The 21,348-nt window shown below is 31.0% G+C and overlaps 1 protein-coding gene across 4 annotated transcripts; it reads right to left on the bottom strand.

Annotated features, from left to right (window-relative positions):
• Nucleotides 1-3,163: 3,163 nt before the first annotated feature.
• On the bottom strand, nucleotides 3,164-13,486 carry LOC129985156 (uncharacterized). 4 transcript variants are annotated; one of them, XM_056095080.1, is made up of 3 exons: nucleotides 13,377-13,468; nucleotides 12,487-12,585; nucleotides 3,164-4,449 (listed from the first exon to the last, which is right to left on the bottom strand). In XM_056095080.1, exon 3 carries the CDS (start codon nucleotides 4,444-4,446, stop codon nucleotides 3,181-3,183), a length of 1,266 nt encoding a protein of 421 aa, XP_055951055.1. In that variant the 5' UTR covers nucleotides 4,447-4,449; nucleotides 12,487-12,585; nucleotides 13,377-13,468; the 3' UTR covers nucleotides 3,164-3,180. The 4 variants fall into 4 exon arrangements, 3 of the variants coding, with proteins under 3 accessions (XP_055951055.1, XP_055951053.1, XP_055951054.1); XR_008785538.1 differs by lacking the exon at nucleotides 3,164-4,449 and adding an exon at nucleotides 5,906-7,728; XM_056095078.1 differs by lacking the exon at nucleotides 12,487-12,585 and having other exon boundaries at nucleotides 13,408-13,486.
• Nucleotides 13,487-21,348: the final 7,862 nt, after the last annotated feature.

Here is a 21,348-nt window from a genome sequence, read left to right as displayed (position 1 = left end):
TGATGCTTAAGTATTTGATATTGTTTTGTGTTCTCAATATAATGATCTTTCACGAAACTGAGGACTGCATTTTAAAACAAAAAGAAGGCATATAGCAATCTAAAAATATTAATTTAGGCAGTATGCTGTTAAAAATAGGAATGAGCTCTGAAAACAATTGTATGAGAGAGATAATATATTATTATAAGGAATTGTTCATATGTTAGGTCACGGGAAAAAAAGGAGCTACCCAGAATAATTTTGAAGTCGATCATCTTAGAGATGAATATTAAAACATACTGAGCTGAAAATTTTCGTAGGGGGTTGTCTATAACTTTACAATTGTACAAACTTTAAGATTTCCTATAGAAAAATTTCCTATTCCTATTTTTTGAAGCAACAAATAGATTACCCATGGGAAAAAATACCCAGGACACAACGTTTTGGTTAATAACCATAATTACATAAAGAAATATTTGGCATTTTCTGTTAAAGATTCGTTTCCATATTTAGATGTGTAGGATTTTGATATTCTCTGTACGTCAATAATAGCATTTTTTTCGCTGTTTTATTTTTTATTTTACCGACTGCTATTTCATTCTTGACAGCATATTTATAGTGAAAATATTTGGAAGAATTGTGATTATTTTCTGTAAGAAATATTCAAAGGCATTGAAAGTTTTGTTTAAGTTGCATCCGAGCCTGATTCTCCATTATGCTGAAAGTACCAAACTGGAAAGTGTTGTTGTATGAGCAAACGATATAAAATGAAATATATTTTTTATTATTTAAAAAAATGTCAATTTGAGTGTTAAAATTAATATCTTACCGATTCACAGAGAAACAAATGAACTGGTTTTTATTCTTTTTCGCTTTATTCCTGCTTTTCTTTATAAGTATATACTATTCCTATCTTCACTGCCTACTACTCATAAATAGACATGAAGTGATACATCGCTTTATTTTACAAGCATACAAAGAAGAAGCGCGCTTCATTCACCGATAAATGTGAATCCGTTTTCTTCCATGCAAATGCGTTTTTTATTACCAAAGATTTCGATGCATGATGTCATGATATATGCGTGTTGCAGACGTGAAAAGCAAATGGCAGCGCATCACTCTAAATGTTCTTACATATCTTTCATTTCCATTATTGTAGCACTTTCTTAAATTGAAATTCGTCACTTAATTTTGCTGCTTCTTACATGAATAGAAACTTGAAAGGAGGTATAGTTAAAAGAATTATTATATCTAATTGTAAGAATAATTATATTTAATAACCATAAGAATAATTATTATATGTAGATAATTGTAAAAATAATTATTCCTTTGGATGTCTTTAAGAAGAAACCGGCTTAATAATCGAAAATTTATATCAATAGCTATTTGATTAATCGGAACAAAGTTCATTTAATTAAAATGGCATTGAAAAATTTAGTATTTATCAATCAACAGTATTAAATAGATTAATAAAATCAATAAAAGGAATTACAAATTGTAATAATACATTATTACAATTATATATATATTATTAAGAGAATATCAATATTAAATTCTTAATAAATAATGTTTTGATGCCTGAATTTTTTTATTCCATTTATGATTATATTTGTTTTATATTTGTTCTGATTAATTGTAATAATAATTACAATTACGGTAGATTAATCTTGTGAATTTGAGACTTTTGGAAGAAATATTGTGCACTTAAACAAGCATCACTCAATTTAAACAAACACAAAGGAGCTTTTCTTGTTAGAAAATAGAGTATTAGTTACCCATAAATTATTAAGAGAAATAATTAACCACAATGGTTGTAAAATTAAATAGTTAAATCCTACAAAGTATTTATTAAGAAAGAAAATTCCCTTTTTCTGGAATTTGCTTTATTCTGTAAGGGATCTTATAACAGCTAACCAGTAAAAATTGCAGCTTATTGCAAGAACAGAGACCATCCTCCACATTTAAAAATTGGGATTATTAATAAAATATTATGGCAATGGAATTTGTTTTTTTACTTCTATTTCATAATTTTGCCCACTGAAGAATGTTTTTAATATATTTTTATGCTACATAAATGCAGAAAATGATGTTTGTTTCAAGGAATGGACGATCAGTAGCATTTCGATACCAAATTAAAAATCTGTCAATATTTTGACATTTGTGGATGCATTTGTAAACGCATCATTTGAGGAATAATACAAAAAATTTAATATAAGGGGAAAACGACTCATGGGAATGAGCTGAAATTTTGCCTGTCCCCATAAAATGATCTTGTTTTACGATTTATGCCAAAGTTTGTTTAAGTATGATGCAATTAAAAAAAAATTAACTCTAGTTTTGTAATTTTTTCACTTATTAAAAATTACTTTTTCATGTTAAATATGTATGCAAAATATGTAGAATACCTTATATCTTTTTTAAAGAAAAGCTTAAATCAATAACTTTATGTTTTTAAGATATTGTTACAAAAGTTTTTCTTCTACAAATACCGCTAATCAATCGCTAATAACGTAACGCATATAATCGCTATAGTTCAGCAGCTTGCTTGCTGTCTAATCCTCCAGTTTCTTTACGTGTCGGCGACTCCGACTACTCTCACACACAACTTCTGACGATACGCACAACTTCACTGCGTATTTGCGTGTATCTCGGTTCTTACTGGATGGATCATGAAACTTCTCGCACTTTCCAGTGTGATCCATTTAGTCGCCAAACTCGTCAAATTCATAGCCAAGTCGCCAAATGGCCGCCAAGCTCTCAGGCCATTGGCGCACAGGACAGATCTTAGAAAGATTTTAAAAGTTTTTCCCAGGATGACACTATTCGTGTCAGGTAGCAAAATTACAGATTTGTAACAATATGTACAAAAGTTCAACATTTAATTTAGCATTAGTAAGTTTAATTTAGCATTCATTACACATAGTCAATTAGTAAGTTTAATTAAGCATTTATTACACATTGTCAATGTCCAATGAAAAAAATGGCACGTATTTTTTATTAAGTATTTTTATATAAATGGAGCGACTAAATATAGAATGAAGCGGATCGATGCACTCCATAAATCTAGTATTATCAAACGGTACGCTGAATTTATAAAGGAATTTCTTTTCAGAATTTTTTTTTTATTTATTGCCTCTTTAAACATTAGACTCAACTTCATTTTAATTCATGACATTGCTTTCAATCAAGAAAAGATTTTTTTTATTCACAACAGAAAACAGTTGAATGGAATGAATAAACTTTCGAAGTGTCAATATTAACACACCGTTTCGTGAATCCTGTTAAGATTCGAATGGCTTTCTCTTTGAAACCAAATTTTTCGACTAATCTCTTACAGGCGATATTCTTATCGGGAAATCGGACAGTTATTCCCTTAGGTGCCTGCGAGAAATTGAATCCTTGGAGCAATTCGAACAACAATATTTCAGCAACGTCCTCGGTATCAGCATAAAATGGAGATATTATCCAATGTTCTGTGACGACATGTCTGAGGCAGGCATATCCAACCACCTTGCCTTCCAGAAGAGCCACTTTGCTCCGGCAAGATGCCCAAGAGAAAGTCTGCCGCACCACGAATGATCTATCACGATTGTTCACCGATTTGTCAAAAGCAACGACTTGAGATAAAATCTCTTCAGCTTTTGTGTTTTCTACCACATTGAGATTCATTAAATTAAATGGAATTTCTTTAAGACTTTTTCTCATTTCAATATTTGGCTTTATTTTATTTTTAACATTGGACAGTTCTTCATGTGCCGAATTGGTGGATGCACCTTCGATAATAGCACTAGATGGATGAGGCTCATCAATATATTCGATGCCAGATATTTCATCTGAATTATATTGTTCTTCTGCAAGTGAAGACTTCTCAAGACTTTGAACTATCTTCATTGCATTCAGCTTTGCACAAGTTTTCTTTGAGTCATTTTCTTCTTCTCTTGATCCTTTGTGTGTTGTGGAATCATCTACTGAACCAATGCTGTTGCTGCAGCCAATGCAATAACCTTCAAAATAAGTTGCAATTTTGATATCCGGTATTGAAACTACATTTGTTGATATAGAATCGTTGTAGCACTCATAGTAGACAATAGCATAATCTTCCACGTGACAAAAGCCTTCCTTCTCTGTATACTTCTTGAAGTTGACCGGATCCCCATGAACGCCTATGTTCCTGTTGCCAAGATGCTCCTTAGCTGCCTTCCAGAGTTGAAATCCGATGCCTTTTCCTCTGTATTCCTCCAGAACCACGTAGAGCCCCATGAAACCCAGTTCTGGAGTAAGTCGCGTTCCGCAGCAAGAGCCTATGAGCTTTCCATCCGGGTGCGTTTCTGCCACAAAAAGCGCCTCTGGATCAACCAGCAACCATGTTCGTATCTCATCGGCGCAAATAAAACGCCCAACTGTCCTTGCGAAATTCAAGAGAATAGGAAGATCTGACAAGGTAGCGTTTCGTATCTTGGTTTCCATTTCCTGTAATATAGAAAGAAAGTAACACATAAGAAGCTACAATGTATTTATTTTATCACGAATCTGTTGCCGAGCATCACCCAGTTAACATTATTAAGCTCATTTTATTCCTTGAATATAATTTGGGATAATGCGTTAAAATCATATATGTATATACAGATTTGCAGCTCAGAAATGTCTTGTTCCAAATCAGTAACACAAGGCTTAGTTCAGAAAAAATCTGCGATCTTTGATAAGTAGATTTAAATACCTTACTTTTCAAGCAGGAACTCTGAATTCATCATTTCAAAATAAAATAGTATATTCTGAATTGTTTAAAAAACAGTTCACGCTGTCACATTGAAGAACGTCATTTTTTAAAATTTATTTTATTGTCTACAATCATAGTGCATCTTTATTTTGTAAATAGATTTAATAGCATTTTCAATATGTATTTTACTTTTTAAATTAGCATTAGAGTTCGTGAAATCGTTTAGAAGAAAAAATTGAGTATGTTGCTTAAAGACAACACTTGCCATTTAGGGATTAATGAATCTGAAAATATGTTTAAAAATAGGAGAAAGTTCCCAATATTGGGCTGTATAATAGATAGAACCAAAATTCTAAGCCCAGTTTTATCACGCAATTGTGCTGCAAAATAGACAGGTTACTTTGCAATAATGGAAATGTGGGTTGTAGAATCATTTTTGTGAGAAAACATTAGGTGATTATATTATAAGTGATTATAATTAGATATAGTAATTTAACGGAAACTGTATAGCTCTTACGCTTTCTTTTTTGAAGTAAATGGCAAAATATACTATATTCTCCGAAAACATTTAATCTGGTTACAGTTTACAATAAAAAAATTTTTAAAAAATAGTATTAAAATAAGATTATGATATTTTTTGAGTTATCCTTAAGTAGCTCAGATTTACAAAAAAAATCGCCTTAACTGGGCTAGTCAAATCGGAAAAGAGATAATTATCTAGAACTTAAGAAATTCAGTTGAAGCAATTAAAATTATTAGTCATCGTCATTAAATAAAGGTAGAACCGGCCATAAAAAATACTTGAGAATTAAAGACATCAAATGTTGTTATGATAAGTATAAGCATACGAAGTTGTTTAGCCGGCATTATTGCTCGCTAAAATTTTCAATCCAATATTCTATGTAACGTGGTCTCTTAATAGCTTCATTGGCAAAATATTTCCGTCGTTCTATTTGTTCACTATTCTTATTATATTTCTCTCTCTTCCTGTCAGCTCCTATAAAGTTTGAACTTCCAATTGAAAGGGATGTGGTTAAACTTCAATTAAAACAAAACAAAAATGTTGAACCAAAGTTGTATTTTAAAAATATGAGTACAGAAAAAAAATCGTTCAGCACTGAAATCTTACGTGCTTTAAAAGAATACATTTTAAATTTTATGCAATATCTCGAAGATTTAATCGACAAAAAATTTCCTGTTTTATCATAAAATTTATATTTTAGTTTCCCTTTAAAATTATTTAAATGACATAAATAATATTTCCTAAATTTTATACAGTCCTTTCATCTTAAGGAATCATATTTAATGAAATATTCTTCAGGCTCCAATATAATGCAGTCGAATCTGACTGTGTTATGAACTTTGAATATCAGTATCTAAAGACAATTAACAATTTCAAAATTTTAATCTAATTAGCCTTCGGGAAACTCCGAACGCTGATTTATATACCTTCTTTGAGACTGTCAATGCAGTGGTTCATAATCTCAATTTCTATACCTGACTCAGTTTTAGTCACAAGAATATTTTTAAAAATTTCACTCTTAGAACCGAGGATCAGTATAAAGATATAAGATTCTTTATTATTCAGAACATTTATTGACTCTAATTACATAAAATAGTATTATTTACTTCATTTAGACCATATTTTTCTAAGACAGTGAAAAGACTATTTACATTTTTAAATTAATTTAACTATCCATTCCGGGAAAGTATAATTATTTACCAGAAAGCGCGGACATGGCACGTCCGCCCCTACAGGGTTAGCAAGAAATAAGTTAATCACTTCAGAGAGCTCTAAATTGCGTTCTATTGGTTTAAATAAGATAAATTCAAATGATGCGCTTTACACTTATTTATTAAAAACATTTAGTATACAAATTTACCAATAGATGGCGCTGTAACACAAATGGCATTTATTTGCATATATTGAAAATGTGAAAAGTTCTTTGCGTTACAGATCATGTCTATTACCATTTTTCTTTGGATAAAAAGAAAAGCGTAGGCACGAACAATAGTTTCTTCTCTATTCTTCATGCCTAAATTGCAAGAAAAAGCGCAACTGGTAAAATTGTTCTACCAGAACCAACAAAAATTCTGCAGCTCTAAAGGATTTTCGTCGTATGAAGCAGATACGAAGAGAACGAATATCACCAGATGCCCTACGCAAGATGATGTAGAAATTTGTAAAAACTGGGCAACTTTGCTTTCTTCCAGGTAAAAAAATCCCTTCTCCCAGCTTCGAAAATGTTGCGACCGCTCTCGTTGAAGCCAGCAGATAGTCTCCGCACAATAGTGTGAGTTTTCCAGTTTTTTCCCGTGTTCTAGATATGCCGTATTCAACTGTACAAAAAATCGTACGACAGATTTTGCATTCTTATCCATACAAAATCAAGTTTGTGCACTTGTTGCAGGATGGGGTCCGTAAAACTTTTGCATTTCAGTTTCCTCGAAGACAAGACACAATTTGTCCATGGAACATTCTGTGGCGTGATTAGGACCACTTTTGCCTCAATGGGGAAGTTAACACCCACAATTGTCGAATTTGGGCAGAGGGAAACCTCACGTTATTCAGGAACAGCCCTTGCATCCTGAAAAAGTGACAGTATGGTGTAGTTTTACAGATACCTTTATCACTAGACAGTATTTCTTTGAAGAGATAACTTCGAATGGAATCCAAAGCTGTTCCGTCACAGGACAACATTACCATGATATGCTGAGGGATTTTCTAATGCCAACTCTTCTACAGCTTAGATGCCTTCAAGACATCATTTTCATGCAGAATGGTGCACAACCTCATATTGATCGTCGTGTAAAGCGATGGTTAATACAGCATTTCACAGAAGTACGAGTTATCAGCCGTCATTTCCCGATAGCATGACCTCCTCACTCGCCGGACAGTACCCCTTGCGACTTTTGGTTGTGTGGTTATTTGAAGGACAATATCTACAGTCAAAGGCCATCATCTCTACCAGATCTGAAGGACAACATTTGGCGCCATATTCTTAATATTCCGGCAGACTCACTCCGACCATCTATAGAAAATATGGTTCTTCTATTAGAGCATATTGTTGAAAATAAAGGAGGATATATTGAGCAATTTAATTTTACTTTATTTAACAATTATAAACCATATTAAATGGTTTTATGTGTATTAAAACGCCACCTACCGGTAAATTTTGTATTATTTTTTATTTAATGAATAAATGTAAAGCGTTATAAAAGCATGGTTATAAAATCATAATCTGTAGTTCAAATTTTATATCATTTGGATAAAATAAACGCATTTTAGAGCCCTCTGAAGTGGGTAACTTATTTCTTGTTAACCCTGTATGTATGTGTGTGTGTGTGTATGTTTGTGTATTCTTTAAATACTGCAGGATTATTAAGTTAATAATATAGATATTTTAAAAGTCCACAGAAAACTCTTTTCTTACACTTATCCTTCAAGAAAATATCGTGCTTCATGCTTATTTCATTTCTTACAAGCATGTCTTGAAATTTGCACTTTTCTGCGTTTAGTAATTAGTTAGTAATATACTTAGTAAGAATTAATCTTTTAATTTTTGTCAATATGATTGGCGAAAGTTACAAAAGCTAATATTTCCTATGCACTTGTAATATGCTCGTACAAGTTAATTTTTATTTTAATTTTGAGTGAAATAAATTGATAGAAAATATCCTCAAAACATTTTTTAAGAATTAATTGAAAATGGAAACTTTGCGTGTTGGAAAAAAATTAGTATCAATAAAAAGAAAAAAAATTTAATTTTCAGATGATGCAAAAAGTCATTTTTGTGCTGTAATATATTCGGATGCTTTCGCGGAAAAATGCCAAAATTTTGATTACTTTTTAAACAATTAAAATTTCAAAACAATCTCTTCTAAGAGCGCATTTCCATCCTCCAAATATATAAGAAATGTAGGTGTTTCAAATTCTATAACCTTCTAACTGATACGCTTACATAGAAATTGACTTTAAATACTAATAACAGTGTTATGTGTCACAAAACTTTGCAATAATAAAAAAGAGTTCGTTAAATTTCCTGGAGCGGTTTCTGCAATTAAAAAACACTTAAAAATAATTATATCTATTAAAAGAGAGTGAATTAATAGGATAAGCGAAGTGCTGATGAAATAATTGTTAATAGCAATGCTTCAAGAATTTTTTTAAACAGGAACTTTTCATGCACATTTGCTTGACGAAGATAAATGAACTATTAATGGGAATATAATGTAAATAATAGGATACGACTGACCTCTCCTTGAAATTTTTAAATGTTTTGAATTGCATCTCTGAATGAGATATTTGCACCAAACCAAAGTTAGTGGAAGGTAATAAATCTTTATTTCGTAAATTTGGAAATTTCGAATTCAAGAAATGAAATCCTGAATTCATTCAATTTTTGACCTCAATTATCTAGGAGGCATGACCTATTTAAATGACATTATTTAGGAAATTGTTCACGTGCGCGGTAACCACAGATAATCATCAAAATAACAGAAAAATATAAAAATCAAACGGAAAATGCTTTTGTACATTTATTAACTCAAGCCTAAAGTCTATAAATATAATTATATCTTAAAAACAGACAGTAAATGTCTGTATTCACATTTTTTATTCACTTACATACGAAGAAACTGGTAATTTGCTTCTCATTTTTATTTGCAACTTCTTCATATTTATTTAAAATTAACGTTTTTTAAAGTAATTTTGTAATTGACAACCTTGAGCATCCTCTATACAATTTATATTATAGATACAATATCTAGAAAACCAAGCTTCACTCGTCAGTTTTTTTTTTTTTTTTTTTTTTTTTTTTTTTTTTGAAAAATCATGTTCTTTAGAGAAAATATTTAGATAAGAATCGCATACTGATTACATATGAATATTTTTCATTCTTACATACATATAAATTGGCCATTTAAATAAATAAAAAAACATGAATGCATTTAGTATAAAAAATTATTAGAAGAACACGTTATGTTAAAGAATCTACTATAATACAGTTTATCTGCTATTACTTATATTTTTGAACTTACACTCAGTTTTATTATGGTAAAATCCGGTCCGAAATGGCTTTATATGACATTGTCAACATGAGAACAGATAGATAAAGGCGCGCGCGCGCGCGCGAGTGTGTGTGTGTGTGTGTGTGATAAATAGAATTCTTTCAGGAAAGACACTTATATTGATAAGCTTAAAAAGCAAAAATTTTAAATATAAATGCATAAATAAAAAAGATAAAGGAGAAAGCACGGCAAGAACCGAGGACCCGCAACGCACGCGTCATTCATATTATTCTGACCTCTATACTGCACTGCTCACACTTTGAAGCAGAAGTTGAATACATGAATCCTAATAGTTAATGAAAAAAATGGTTTTCTTTGCATAAACTCGCGTTTTTTCAGAAAAGATACCTGTATAGATAAACTCAAAAAGTAAAACCTTATCTAAATATAAAATTCGATCCAAATCGTAAGAGCCATTTCCGAGATACGCGAAATGAATAAATTTGTATGTATACAAGAATTTTAAAACTTTTACTTTGATTAGTTTCAATATCCGTAAATATTTAAAGCTACAAAGTCTTGAATGAAAATCATCCCTAAGTTTGTTTTTAAAATTGCAAATGGGAAATAAAATGCATACTTTTTTAACCATTCTTTGTTTTCAATTTGTCTCAAAGCGAATTTATTCGTTTTCATTCTACTGCAGTTTATCTAAGACAGATGCTGATTCACTTTCACAATATCAGTCTGTATGCACCGTGGCAACTGCTTCGCGTTTCATGATTTCATTATACTTGAGCGACTGCACTTTTAAAAAGCACTAAAATATTACTTGGATTTTAGCGACAGGGAACTTCTCTTAAACACAGAATGATGCAAAGAAACGAATACTTCTTTATGGATACAGAATTCATTGCAATAAGAAGAAGAATTGTAAAATGAAAGCAAAATATATGTAATTTATAAAAAAATTGAAATAAAATCAGCATGTATTTAAGGGAATAAAATATCCAATTACATGAAAATGAAAATTGAGACAAATGGATGCTATTAAGAAAAACATAGGGAAAAAAATATAATTATTATCAAGTAATTAATTTTTGAGTCGCTGATGAATTTCCACGTTTCATATCCATCTTAATCCCAATCACATCTTCGGATTTAGTCTGTCTTTAAAAATGTCAACCCCTGAGCACAATGATGTAAAATAGGTGCTCTTCTCCCCACAAAAACTGGGCACATCCATTAAGTTTTGGAAGAACAATTTGATTCCCATCATTGAAACCAGAATTACTCGCCGTCTCACACTAATACCTCAAACCCATGTACCCGCAAGCATTCCATTCAGAACTGCTGAATTCTCATCACTATACCGTTTAGTTTTAGTTTAGTTATATTAATGTCCCGTTTTAAATCAACAGTAGGGTTATTTTAGAACAGACATCAATATTTTGAATCACGATCAGATGACGAGAACGACACCTGAGCTAGCATCCCACCTCTCCACATCAGCAAGAGGACATTCGGCTAAGAAGGATTTAACGTGAACCAGATCAGCTTACACGACGGTTCATTGGTGGAATCGGGACTCGAATCTGAAGCCCTCCTGTTGCGAAACCAAGACCTTAACAACAGGTAACCGCGGCCTCTTCACTATTCAGAAAGCCAGTCAGTACATACCATATCCGATCAAAGAAGATTCGATTATGTTTACTAAACAGAATGATGACGCATACTCCTCACTCTCCTCCCTCCCCCTTCTGGTCCATGTTTGTTTCCATCAGATTATCTTCACGAAGCAGAATACCTTCCGCATGCCCACTCCGATAAAAACAAAACAAAAAAACAAAAAAAAACATCTCAACTATCACAGCATATTTCCAAAAATGAACATAAAGATCTTTTTCCAGGAATATATATCTTGTATAAAAGCAATACGTTACGAAAATTCAAGATATGTAGTGATCGTAGCGCCATCTTTCATTCATGTTATTCTAAAGCGCTACCTATCTACTTTCACTAATACAATCTATGTTAATACTTCGCCCGGGGAATCCCCGTTCTATGTATACGTGAGCTAAGCAATGATGTTCCGGTAGTTGTTAGTGAAATAATAGCGATGAAGTACTTTATACAACACTCTACATGAACATTACCACAATGCTGACACGAACGTGATTTGAACACGCAACCTTCTGATCTGGAGTCAGAATTGCTAAATTGGTGACCTCGGACGATGAACCTTCGTAACAGCTGTTGTGGCGCCATCTACCCGCAACCAAAGTCGTCAGACTCACTTGACGCAGCAAAACCAAAGTCGTCAGACTCACTTCACGCAGCAACCACTCACCCACACACACTCGCTACTCAATTAGGGTACAGGCCCATTAGACAACAGCTACTAATAACTAAATACATCACCACTCAACAGCCCTATCGTTTGTCTCACTTCCGACTCGCTGGAGGGAGAGTACAGTGGTGAATAGCATATAGTTCAGTTAACAACTACGCTACGATCACTACAGAGAAATATTAACGAAAATATTAGATTGCTTAGTAAATTTTCGAATTAACTCTTAAAATCCAATCAGAAAATCCTTCACATTTGTTTTATTCTCTAAATGATTTAATATACTATAAATTCACTAAAAATAAAAAATAAATTAATTTTATTATGAAAAATTATGGAGGAAAATAATCAGGTCCCTGTAAAATGTTGCAGGGCATTTAAAATCTGGCCGGCAACATCGAAGCATGATAAAATCGTAGCTTTAATTTACCTGTTTATTTTGAAATTTTATTCCTACTTATATTGCAGTAATAAGGAACTTGGAAAAGCTGTGCTTCGTCGTAACGCTTAGGAATATCAGATCCAAAGTCTAAAATAATAAAATCTATCATACACAGAAATTTATAAAGAAATTTGTAATTTTTAGAAAAAAAAATTGGACAGCAATTATAAAGACTTTAAAGCATATATATATATATATATATATATATATATATATATATATATATATATATATATATATATATATATATATATATATATATATATATATATATATATATATTTTAATTAAGAAAAAAAAATTACACTCCAAAAACATTATGTTTGATTGAAATAAAATAAAATTAAATAAACAAATTTTAGATTTTTTTTTATTAAAAATTATTTTAAAGCATGAAAATGTATTTTTTGTTCATTCTTAGTATGAAAATAATTTTAAATATTTCTTTAAATTATTGAATATGAAAATTATTCTTCCCATAAATACTTTTTATAGTATTCTTATTTAGTACGTACAACCCAAGAAACAATTATGTGAAAAATTTGGCAGAGTTTTGTCATACAATCTGCTCCATAGAAATAACTTTAATATCGCTTTAAAATGGGACGTAAATATATACTAACCAACCAACTAACTGTCCTTTAGAATTTTTGAATAAATTTTTGATCAAATATGTCACATGTCGCAATTTGAAAGAATACACCAGCCTACAACCATTATCATATCAAAATAAAATAAATAATGTTTTGAAAAATTACGATTTATAAATGTTTACAGTGAAATCCTTTAAACTTTATAAATGTCAATTAATTATTCTTTTTATGTTAAAAACTAAGCATTTTCTGTCGCATGATAAAAAGAAAGAATACAATTCTTACTGTAAAAGTAGAACAATGGAAGGACACCCACCTTGCTATCACTCATACAAAAAAAGAAACGAATTCAGAGTCTCACCCGTTCAATCACGTCGTCCCATGACTGGTGAAACGAGACGAATCACGTGATGCAGATAAAAGAGTTGTCTCGATTTCTGAAAAATGACGAAACCGTTAAGAATTTCCGTTTTATTCAAGGTTGAAAAATCAAAAGGCAGAATAAGGCCCGATAAATATAAAAATAAAGTTAAATATCTCATTGTCTGAATGAACCTCTGAAACATTGATTTATTGAATGAATAATTGTTAAATTAGATAGAAATAAATAAGAAATTATTTCACACTTGTTATAGAAGATTTACAGCATAAAATCTTGAAAATGATTGATATAAATAAAATTCATAACAAAATCTTAATAATTGACTTAGCACTTTTTTTTCCTTAAAATATCTTAAACAAACTATCAAAAAAATTTTAATCCTACTTTTTTTATATTGTTAATTTTCCAAAACAAACGACTGTGCGCGTGTGAGTATTCGTTTTTCTAGATTTTATTCTATTAGCAGCAAAGTTTGAAGCGTGGAATTCCATAAAATGTCGAAAACTGGCAAGTAAAGAATGAAACGATTCATATTTCGCGCATTGCCTGATCATTCTATAGAATGCCAAATGACAAACCGGCAAAATTTTAAATACATTTCCCGATTAGAATTAGAATTTTATTTCATTAAAAATGAAGCGACATTTTGACGTTTTTGGCGATTATTTTCGAAAGTATTACAGCGCAAAAATGTTTTTTACATCCTCTTAAAATAATCTAAAACGTACTTTTTCAAGAATATCTATTATTTTGCTGCATCATTTTTTAATTTGTTTTTTTTTTAAATTGAGAATATTTTCTAACAATATATTTCACACAAATAAAATTTAACTTCTACCAACTCATTATGTTTGCTGGGGGAAAAAATTAGTTTTTATCAATATATATATTCTTGCGGCAACAATAATGTGGTTCGACGCTGCTAACGTGCTCTGTTTTAAAAGGAAAAACGGAAGCAAACCTTTTTTTTTTTTTTTTTTTTTTTTTTTGGCTTTCCCATATCACGGGTGAGCTCTGCTCCTAATTAAACTGTCTTATCCCATTTCTGTAAATATTGAAATGGTTAATTATATGTAGCTTGTTTGTTTAATTCGGATATTATTCCTTCTTTCAAAAAATTCACTTTACCCCTACACGCCGTCCTACATATATACAAACTCTCATGTGACTTTTAGAACGAAGGGCCGGTGTAAAAATAAAATGTGTGTCATTCATCAGAACATTTATTGACTCAAACTGTATATGATAGTATTCTATATTTCACTTAGACCATAACTACACCTAGACCGTATATTTCGCTTTGCTTTGAATGCTACATAATTATTGAATTATGTAGCATATAGATATTGGATTAATAATTATATTTCATGTTTATTTCATTTCTTTAGACACATGGTGAAAGTTACATTTTTTTGGTTTAGTTTACAATAAGAACTTCATCTCATTTGAAACTTGTTAAAGGGATGGAAAAATATGGATAAAGCCACATTTTTTCCATTCACATATAACATGCTCTTGGAATTATTTTTCTTTTTCGTGAAATAGGTTATTGAAAAATAAGCTTAAAATATTATTTAAAAATGGACTAAAAATAAAAACAAATTATATAAAATAATTATAAAATTATATTAAAATATTGGTATCAGTTAAAAGATAACTTTTTGAGTTTAAATAGGATGCCAAAATCGTTTTTGTGCTATGATAGTTGAGGAAGTTGTCACAAAAAATGACCAAATATCGCTCCTAGGACTCCTAGGACCAAGGGCCTCTATAAAAAATTGAAATTCACAATTTATCTATACATTTTATTGACTCAAACTACATAATTATTTTCTTCATTAGACAACAGCTCCAACATTACTAATGGTTAGGAAATAAGTTGAACGAATTATTGAATTATAGTACAAATATTTTAAAAGTCGCGCAAATCTTTTTAATGCGTTTATTTTTCTAGAAAATATCCTGTTTTGTAGCGTTACATAACTCTCCTACCTTCTCTTTTGATACAACAGATGGCATTATCTTATTAACGTCAAGTTATATTTCCAATGATTCTTCTTGGGTATCATTATTAGATTGTATTCTACTAAGTGTCGTGTATTTTCGTGTTCGTGTTTGTTTAGTGTTGTGAAATGCAGAATAGAGCTTAGAAAATAATTAAATAACTGTCCCTGAAATTCTTCTATTATTTTCATCTACTTCATAATGAAGTTATAAAAAGTTTTGCCCTTTTTCAGTTTCATATCTATTTTATTTTTACAGATGCATGCTAAAAATTGAACTTTCCAGGTTTCATCTGCAGTAAGAATTAACTTCTTAATCTTTAAATATAAAGTTTGTGCTCGTCCCATTTAAATTTTATTTTTATTTTCTGTCAAATATATTTTAGTTAGTTGAAATTCAAGTAATGAAATAATTTGATTGATAATTGAAGTCTTATCATTGAGGTACATTATTGAATACTCATAGACATTATTCAAAAGATTTTTTTTTTAATTTTAAGATGATGCAAAAATTATTTTTGTACTGTAACATTTTTGGAGGTTATAGTGGAAAATGCCACAATATTTTTTAATTTCTAATCAAAATTCTAAATGAAATTTTAAAAGATGCCTCAACTTTCCCATTTCTATTGTCTAAAGTGTATATGTACCAAGTTTGGTAGCTGCAGGTCAAATGGCCAGTCTTGTAAACGCCAACACACACAAAAATACAAACACATATTCATCATTATTATAAGGAAAGGTCCACCCAGGGACCTTTGACATTATATCCCACACTGTTTATATTCAATTAGAAGTAAAGATAGATTAAGCTCCTTCCTACTGTGAAGTATCCAATTGTATTCCTAGCATTATTTGAATAGATGCCCAATGTTTGTAAATACCATAATAACCAAGTGAATTTGATGAAATGCATAGGGACTTGACCAATATTATATTTGTTGAAGTATTTATGTTATCCTAACATTTTATGACTCATAAAATCTGTATATATTTTTTTACAAATCTATTTATTTTGCGACTGGACAAATAATATTTTTTTATTGACTCACCTACTAGCCACTATCACTTCGACTTTTAAGTAGCTGCCGAGATGGACCTGAATTTCAATGCTGCCAATCCGAAGTAAAAGTTTGACTTAGTTTCAGATATGGACTTAGACAATTATACTTGTCAAAAAATTAACTTTATCCTAATATTTTACAATTAAATGAATTTGTATTTTTTCAATCGTTTGTATTTATAATATCCCTTAAACTGAAATGTGCCGCTAGTGTGGTGGGGAAATTTAGAGACGGGGTATCAGCTCAGCTGTCGTCCTCGTCATTTAACCGCGGTTCAAAATGACGAGGTCCTTCCCAAAATAGCCCTAGTGTTGCTTTAAAACGGAACGTTGCCTAAACTAAACTAAACTAAACCGAAATTGATAAAGCCACCTTTGGCCTTCCTTTGTCTACTCAGAAGACAGCCATTGATTCAGATGAACGTGTTTAACATTTTAAATAAACTCGATACCTAAACTTCGTAACTTAAGAAAAGAGTTGTTTTTTTCGTAAACTACAACCAATGTAATTCTTTAATTCGTGTTATTGAAATATTTTTTAAAGATTCCCTAGTAGAAAGATAAAAAGATAGCCAAATAGTCCCAGTTAGTTGTACAGTGAAAGTGGATCAAACAAGCTAAAAAATGGCAAGGACAATCCAGTTCTCTCCATTCGCGCCAGATTAAAATCAAGGTCAAAATTGTTGTCTCTTTCTCTAAATTGTGTATAAACGAATGACTGTATTTTCCAATCCAGTTTCGAATATTTCTCAGTCTTGCTTACAATAAAAATGCAAAATTCAGCAAAAAAATTTTGAGCACGATAAAGGGACAGAATTCAGAAAATAAATCAAATATCTTTAATCCCTCCTGGCAGAATATAATCATGAAAAATTGTGCATAAAATAATCACTTAATTTCTATAAAAAAAAACATGTTTCATATACTAATTCGTACATATTATTCATTAAAATTATATTATTAATTTAGGCAGAATTGTAATTCATTATGGAATATAAAATACAACAACAAAATTTTTAAAAGAAAAGTAAAATTTAAATATGTTTTATATAATAATTTTCAAAGGTGTAGTATTTTACAAAACATTCGGAGAAGAACAAAGGAATCATACATTATTTAAATAATCTTCAAGTATTTGATATTTTTCAACTTCTAAAGAGGGGCAGATATCAAGAAGATTTTGCTACAAAAAATTAATCACTCTAATGAGACAATTATTCTCTAATTTAAATAATAATTATGTCTTCAACAATTAAGAGAAATGAACTTTTCAACCCTCTATCATATATACTCTGCTTTTGAGCAGGAGGATTTATCTTCCAAATCGTCTAGACTATGGCTTATCCTGCGCTGGTTCAAATCCAATCAAAATTATTCTATTTGTCGAATTCATAATATAACGTGAACAAAGTATTACATATCTATATAAAAATGTCTAGACGTAGGATTGTTTTGGATTCTAGAGATTGTGATCGAGGAAGATAAGTAATCCTTACGATATATAGACTTACTGAAACTAATCTACCTAAATCGGTTACAAATTTTGAGTACTAGACTCTAATGTGGAAACCCAAACGAAAAGAAATTTATAAAAATATTTATTATCTTCCTAAAAGAAGTTTTACATAAAAGAAAAAGTGATGGGATCTTGTTAGATTTCATGAAGCCAGTGACTTAAATACAGGGTGTCTATAAATGATGGACCCGATTTTAAAAAATCATATTTTCAAAAGTTCTCGACGGAATAAAATAATTAATGCGTAAAAATAACGAGAAAAGCACAAAGTTTTTTTTGTTACTAACAGATGGCAGCCATTTACGATCGCTGAGAGTAAGAAGCCCAAAATGGCGACATTGAGTGAGAAGAGTTTATGTGTGTTGGAGTACGCAAGGGTTTTTTCGACTACTACTGTTCAACGTGCTTTTAGAATTCAATACGGTAAAGAATCACCAACTAACAAAAGCATTTTGCGATGGTATAAGCAGTTTAAAGAAACAAGTTGCTTGTGCAAAAAGAAAAGCAGCGGCCGGCCAAGCCTTACGAATGACGCAATAGAGAAGGTAAGGGAGAGTTTTGTTCGCAGCCCGCGGAAGTCGACGAGAGTTGCCGGCCGAGAATTAGGAATGCCACATCAAACGGTATGGAAAGTTTTGCGTACAAAATTACAGTTTAAACCATATCGTTTACAGTTGCTACAACAAATAACAGAGAATGATAAAGTGTGTCGATTAGACTTTTGTGAACGCATGCTTATAGAATTACAAAATCCAAATTTTGCCAAAAAATTGGTATTTTCAGATGAATCGACATTCCATTTATCAGGACATGTTAATAGTCACAATGTGAGAGTGTGGGGAAGTGAAAATCCTCATCAATTTCAACAGTTTATGAGAGATTCACCCAAAGTAAACGTTTTCTGTGCAATGTCATGTGAAAAAATTTATGGGCCTTTTTTCTTCGGTGAAAAAACTGTCACAGGTGACAATTATCTCGACATGCTGGAAATTTGGTTATTTCCTCAACTGCTTGAGGACAGTCCCGATTTTATCTTCCAACAAGATGGAGCACCTCCTCATTGGTCTTTGACGGTTCGTAGTTACTTAAACAATGTGCTTCCACAAAGATGGATAGGCCGTGCGGGTGACGATGATTTAACGTTATTAACATGGCCATCAAGATCTCCTGAACTAACCCCATGTGATTTCTTTCTATGGGGTTACGTGAAAGACCGTGTTTTCGTACAGCCAATGCCGAAAACACTCCCAGAATTGAAACAACGCATTTCTGCAGCATTACAAAACATTACCAGAAACATGTTACAAAATGTGTGGAATGAACTAGATTATCGATTGGACGTATGCCGTGTGACAAAAGGGTCCCATATCGAACATTTATAAGGTAAAAAAAACTATCTGTTGGTAACAAAAAAAAAACTTCGTGCTTTTCTCGTTACTTTTAAGCATTAATTATTTTATTCCATCGAGAACTTTTGAAAATATGATTTTTTAAAATCGGGTCCATCATTTATAGACACCCTGTATAATTTCGTTCTGAAGAATACTTTCATTTTAAGATGTATTATTTTGTATCTATAAACCTGGAAATTATATTCTATAAAATATGATTTTCATTCGAATACTCATTTTTCTAACTGTTGCCTTAAATTCAAATTCCCATATAATTATATGAAAAATCTGGCCCCAATGCAGGATAGCGATGGTTTAAGATCTTGCTTCGAGACCGGAAATTTCTGCATTCGAGACTCGATTCCTCAAAATATCCTCTTTATTTATTGATCTGGGGAATGTTTGCAGATGTAGTAGTCGTCTGACAACGGCTTAAAATCTTGAGGTCCATCCAAAATAACCCTCTTGCTACGTTGCATCGGGACATTAGTATAACTAAATTGACCTCGATTCATACGAGTTCTACCTCACGCTCTTCACAGATTCCTTATCATGTGTTCATTGAACGTAATATTGCACATTCGAAGGAATTAGGACTCTAATTTTAAAAATTAAAAACGAAAAGGCCAGTACATACCATTAACAGTCAAGAAAACTTTAAACTATTGATTGTGATTTCCTGTTTTTAAAAAACTAGCGGTAAATTATGTAAACAGATGTAGGCTCCCAGCGCCATCTATTGAGTAATCCAATATGCAAGGAAAGTTCTATTTTTATTTAAGCCAAAGGATTAATCCCAAACCATACCTTGTTTAATTAAAAAATTGACATTACAGTAATTTCTAGGAAATTCATTTTTAATTAAATTTTTAAGGAGGTTGTTTGATGCTTCAATATAAGAATTTTTATTACTGCAAACCCTTTTGATCCTGTTAACTTGTGAGAAAATTAGATTTTTGAAAATTTTAGAGTTTAGATTGGAATGGTAGTTACATAGTTTTGTTATTTTAAAGTTGAAATCATCCCTTTTATCGTATATACCAACTATTGTTTTATCATTAGAAATTTCGATTTTTAAATCCAGAAAGGTAGCCTCAAGTTGATTTTTATTTGTATCTTTTAGAATTAAATCTTTTGGATAGCAATTAGTAATAATATTAGTATTGTCGAAGTTAATCAAAAGTAGGTCATCAATATATCTCCACCCGTTTATTAAATTATATTTAATTATTTTTTTCTCATAGTAATGCAGGAAAATATTAGCTAAAGCACTTGAGAAAGCTGTTCCCATTGGAATGCCCTTGACTTGTTTATAAAAATTAATACCATTAAACACGTAATTTTCAGTAATATTAAAATTACATAACTGAAGCCAGTTATTTTTAGGAATGATATTTTCATTTAAATATTCGTCATATATAAAAGTGCAGACCTTTATTAATTTTTCATGAGGTAGATTAGTGTATAAATTTTCGAAATCAAAAGTATTAAGTTTATTAATGTTGTTATCTTTAAGAAAATCCAATACTTCTTTGTTACTAGAAAAAGTCTTCAGGCCGGATTCTTTTTTCTTTTCTTTTATATATATATATATATATATAAAGATGATGGAGCCTTCTGAAATATTTTCTCTAAATAAAAAGAAAAGTTTAAATAGAAAAATTTGACAAACCTTTTTATAGCCTTAATTGGCAGGCAGAATTTAAATGGATCTGCGTGATATAACGGGACTCCCACCTGTTAGAGACGTGAAATAATATATATATAAAAAAAAATTCAAAATGCGAGTTATCGGCCGATGGAACCGGTCGGGCGACTCGGACTTTCCCTTCGGAATCGAGGACGAATGGTTTTCTCTAGGTCACGAATACGATTTCTCAGGACTGACCCACTGCTGCCTGC

The sequence above is a fragment of the Argiope bruennichi genome, chromosome 9, assembly GCF_947563725.1.
Source record: "Argiope bruennichi chromosome 9, qqArgBrue1.1, whole genome shotgun sequence".
Taxonomy (NCBI): Eukaryota; Metazoa; Arthropoda; class Arachnida; order Araneae; family Araneidae; genus Argiope; species Argiope bruennichi.
This window is presented reverse-complemented; position numbering and strand designations above follow the sequence as displayed.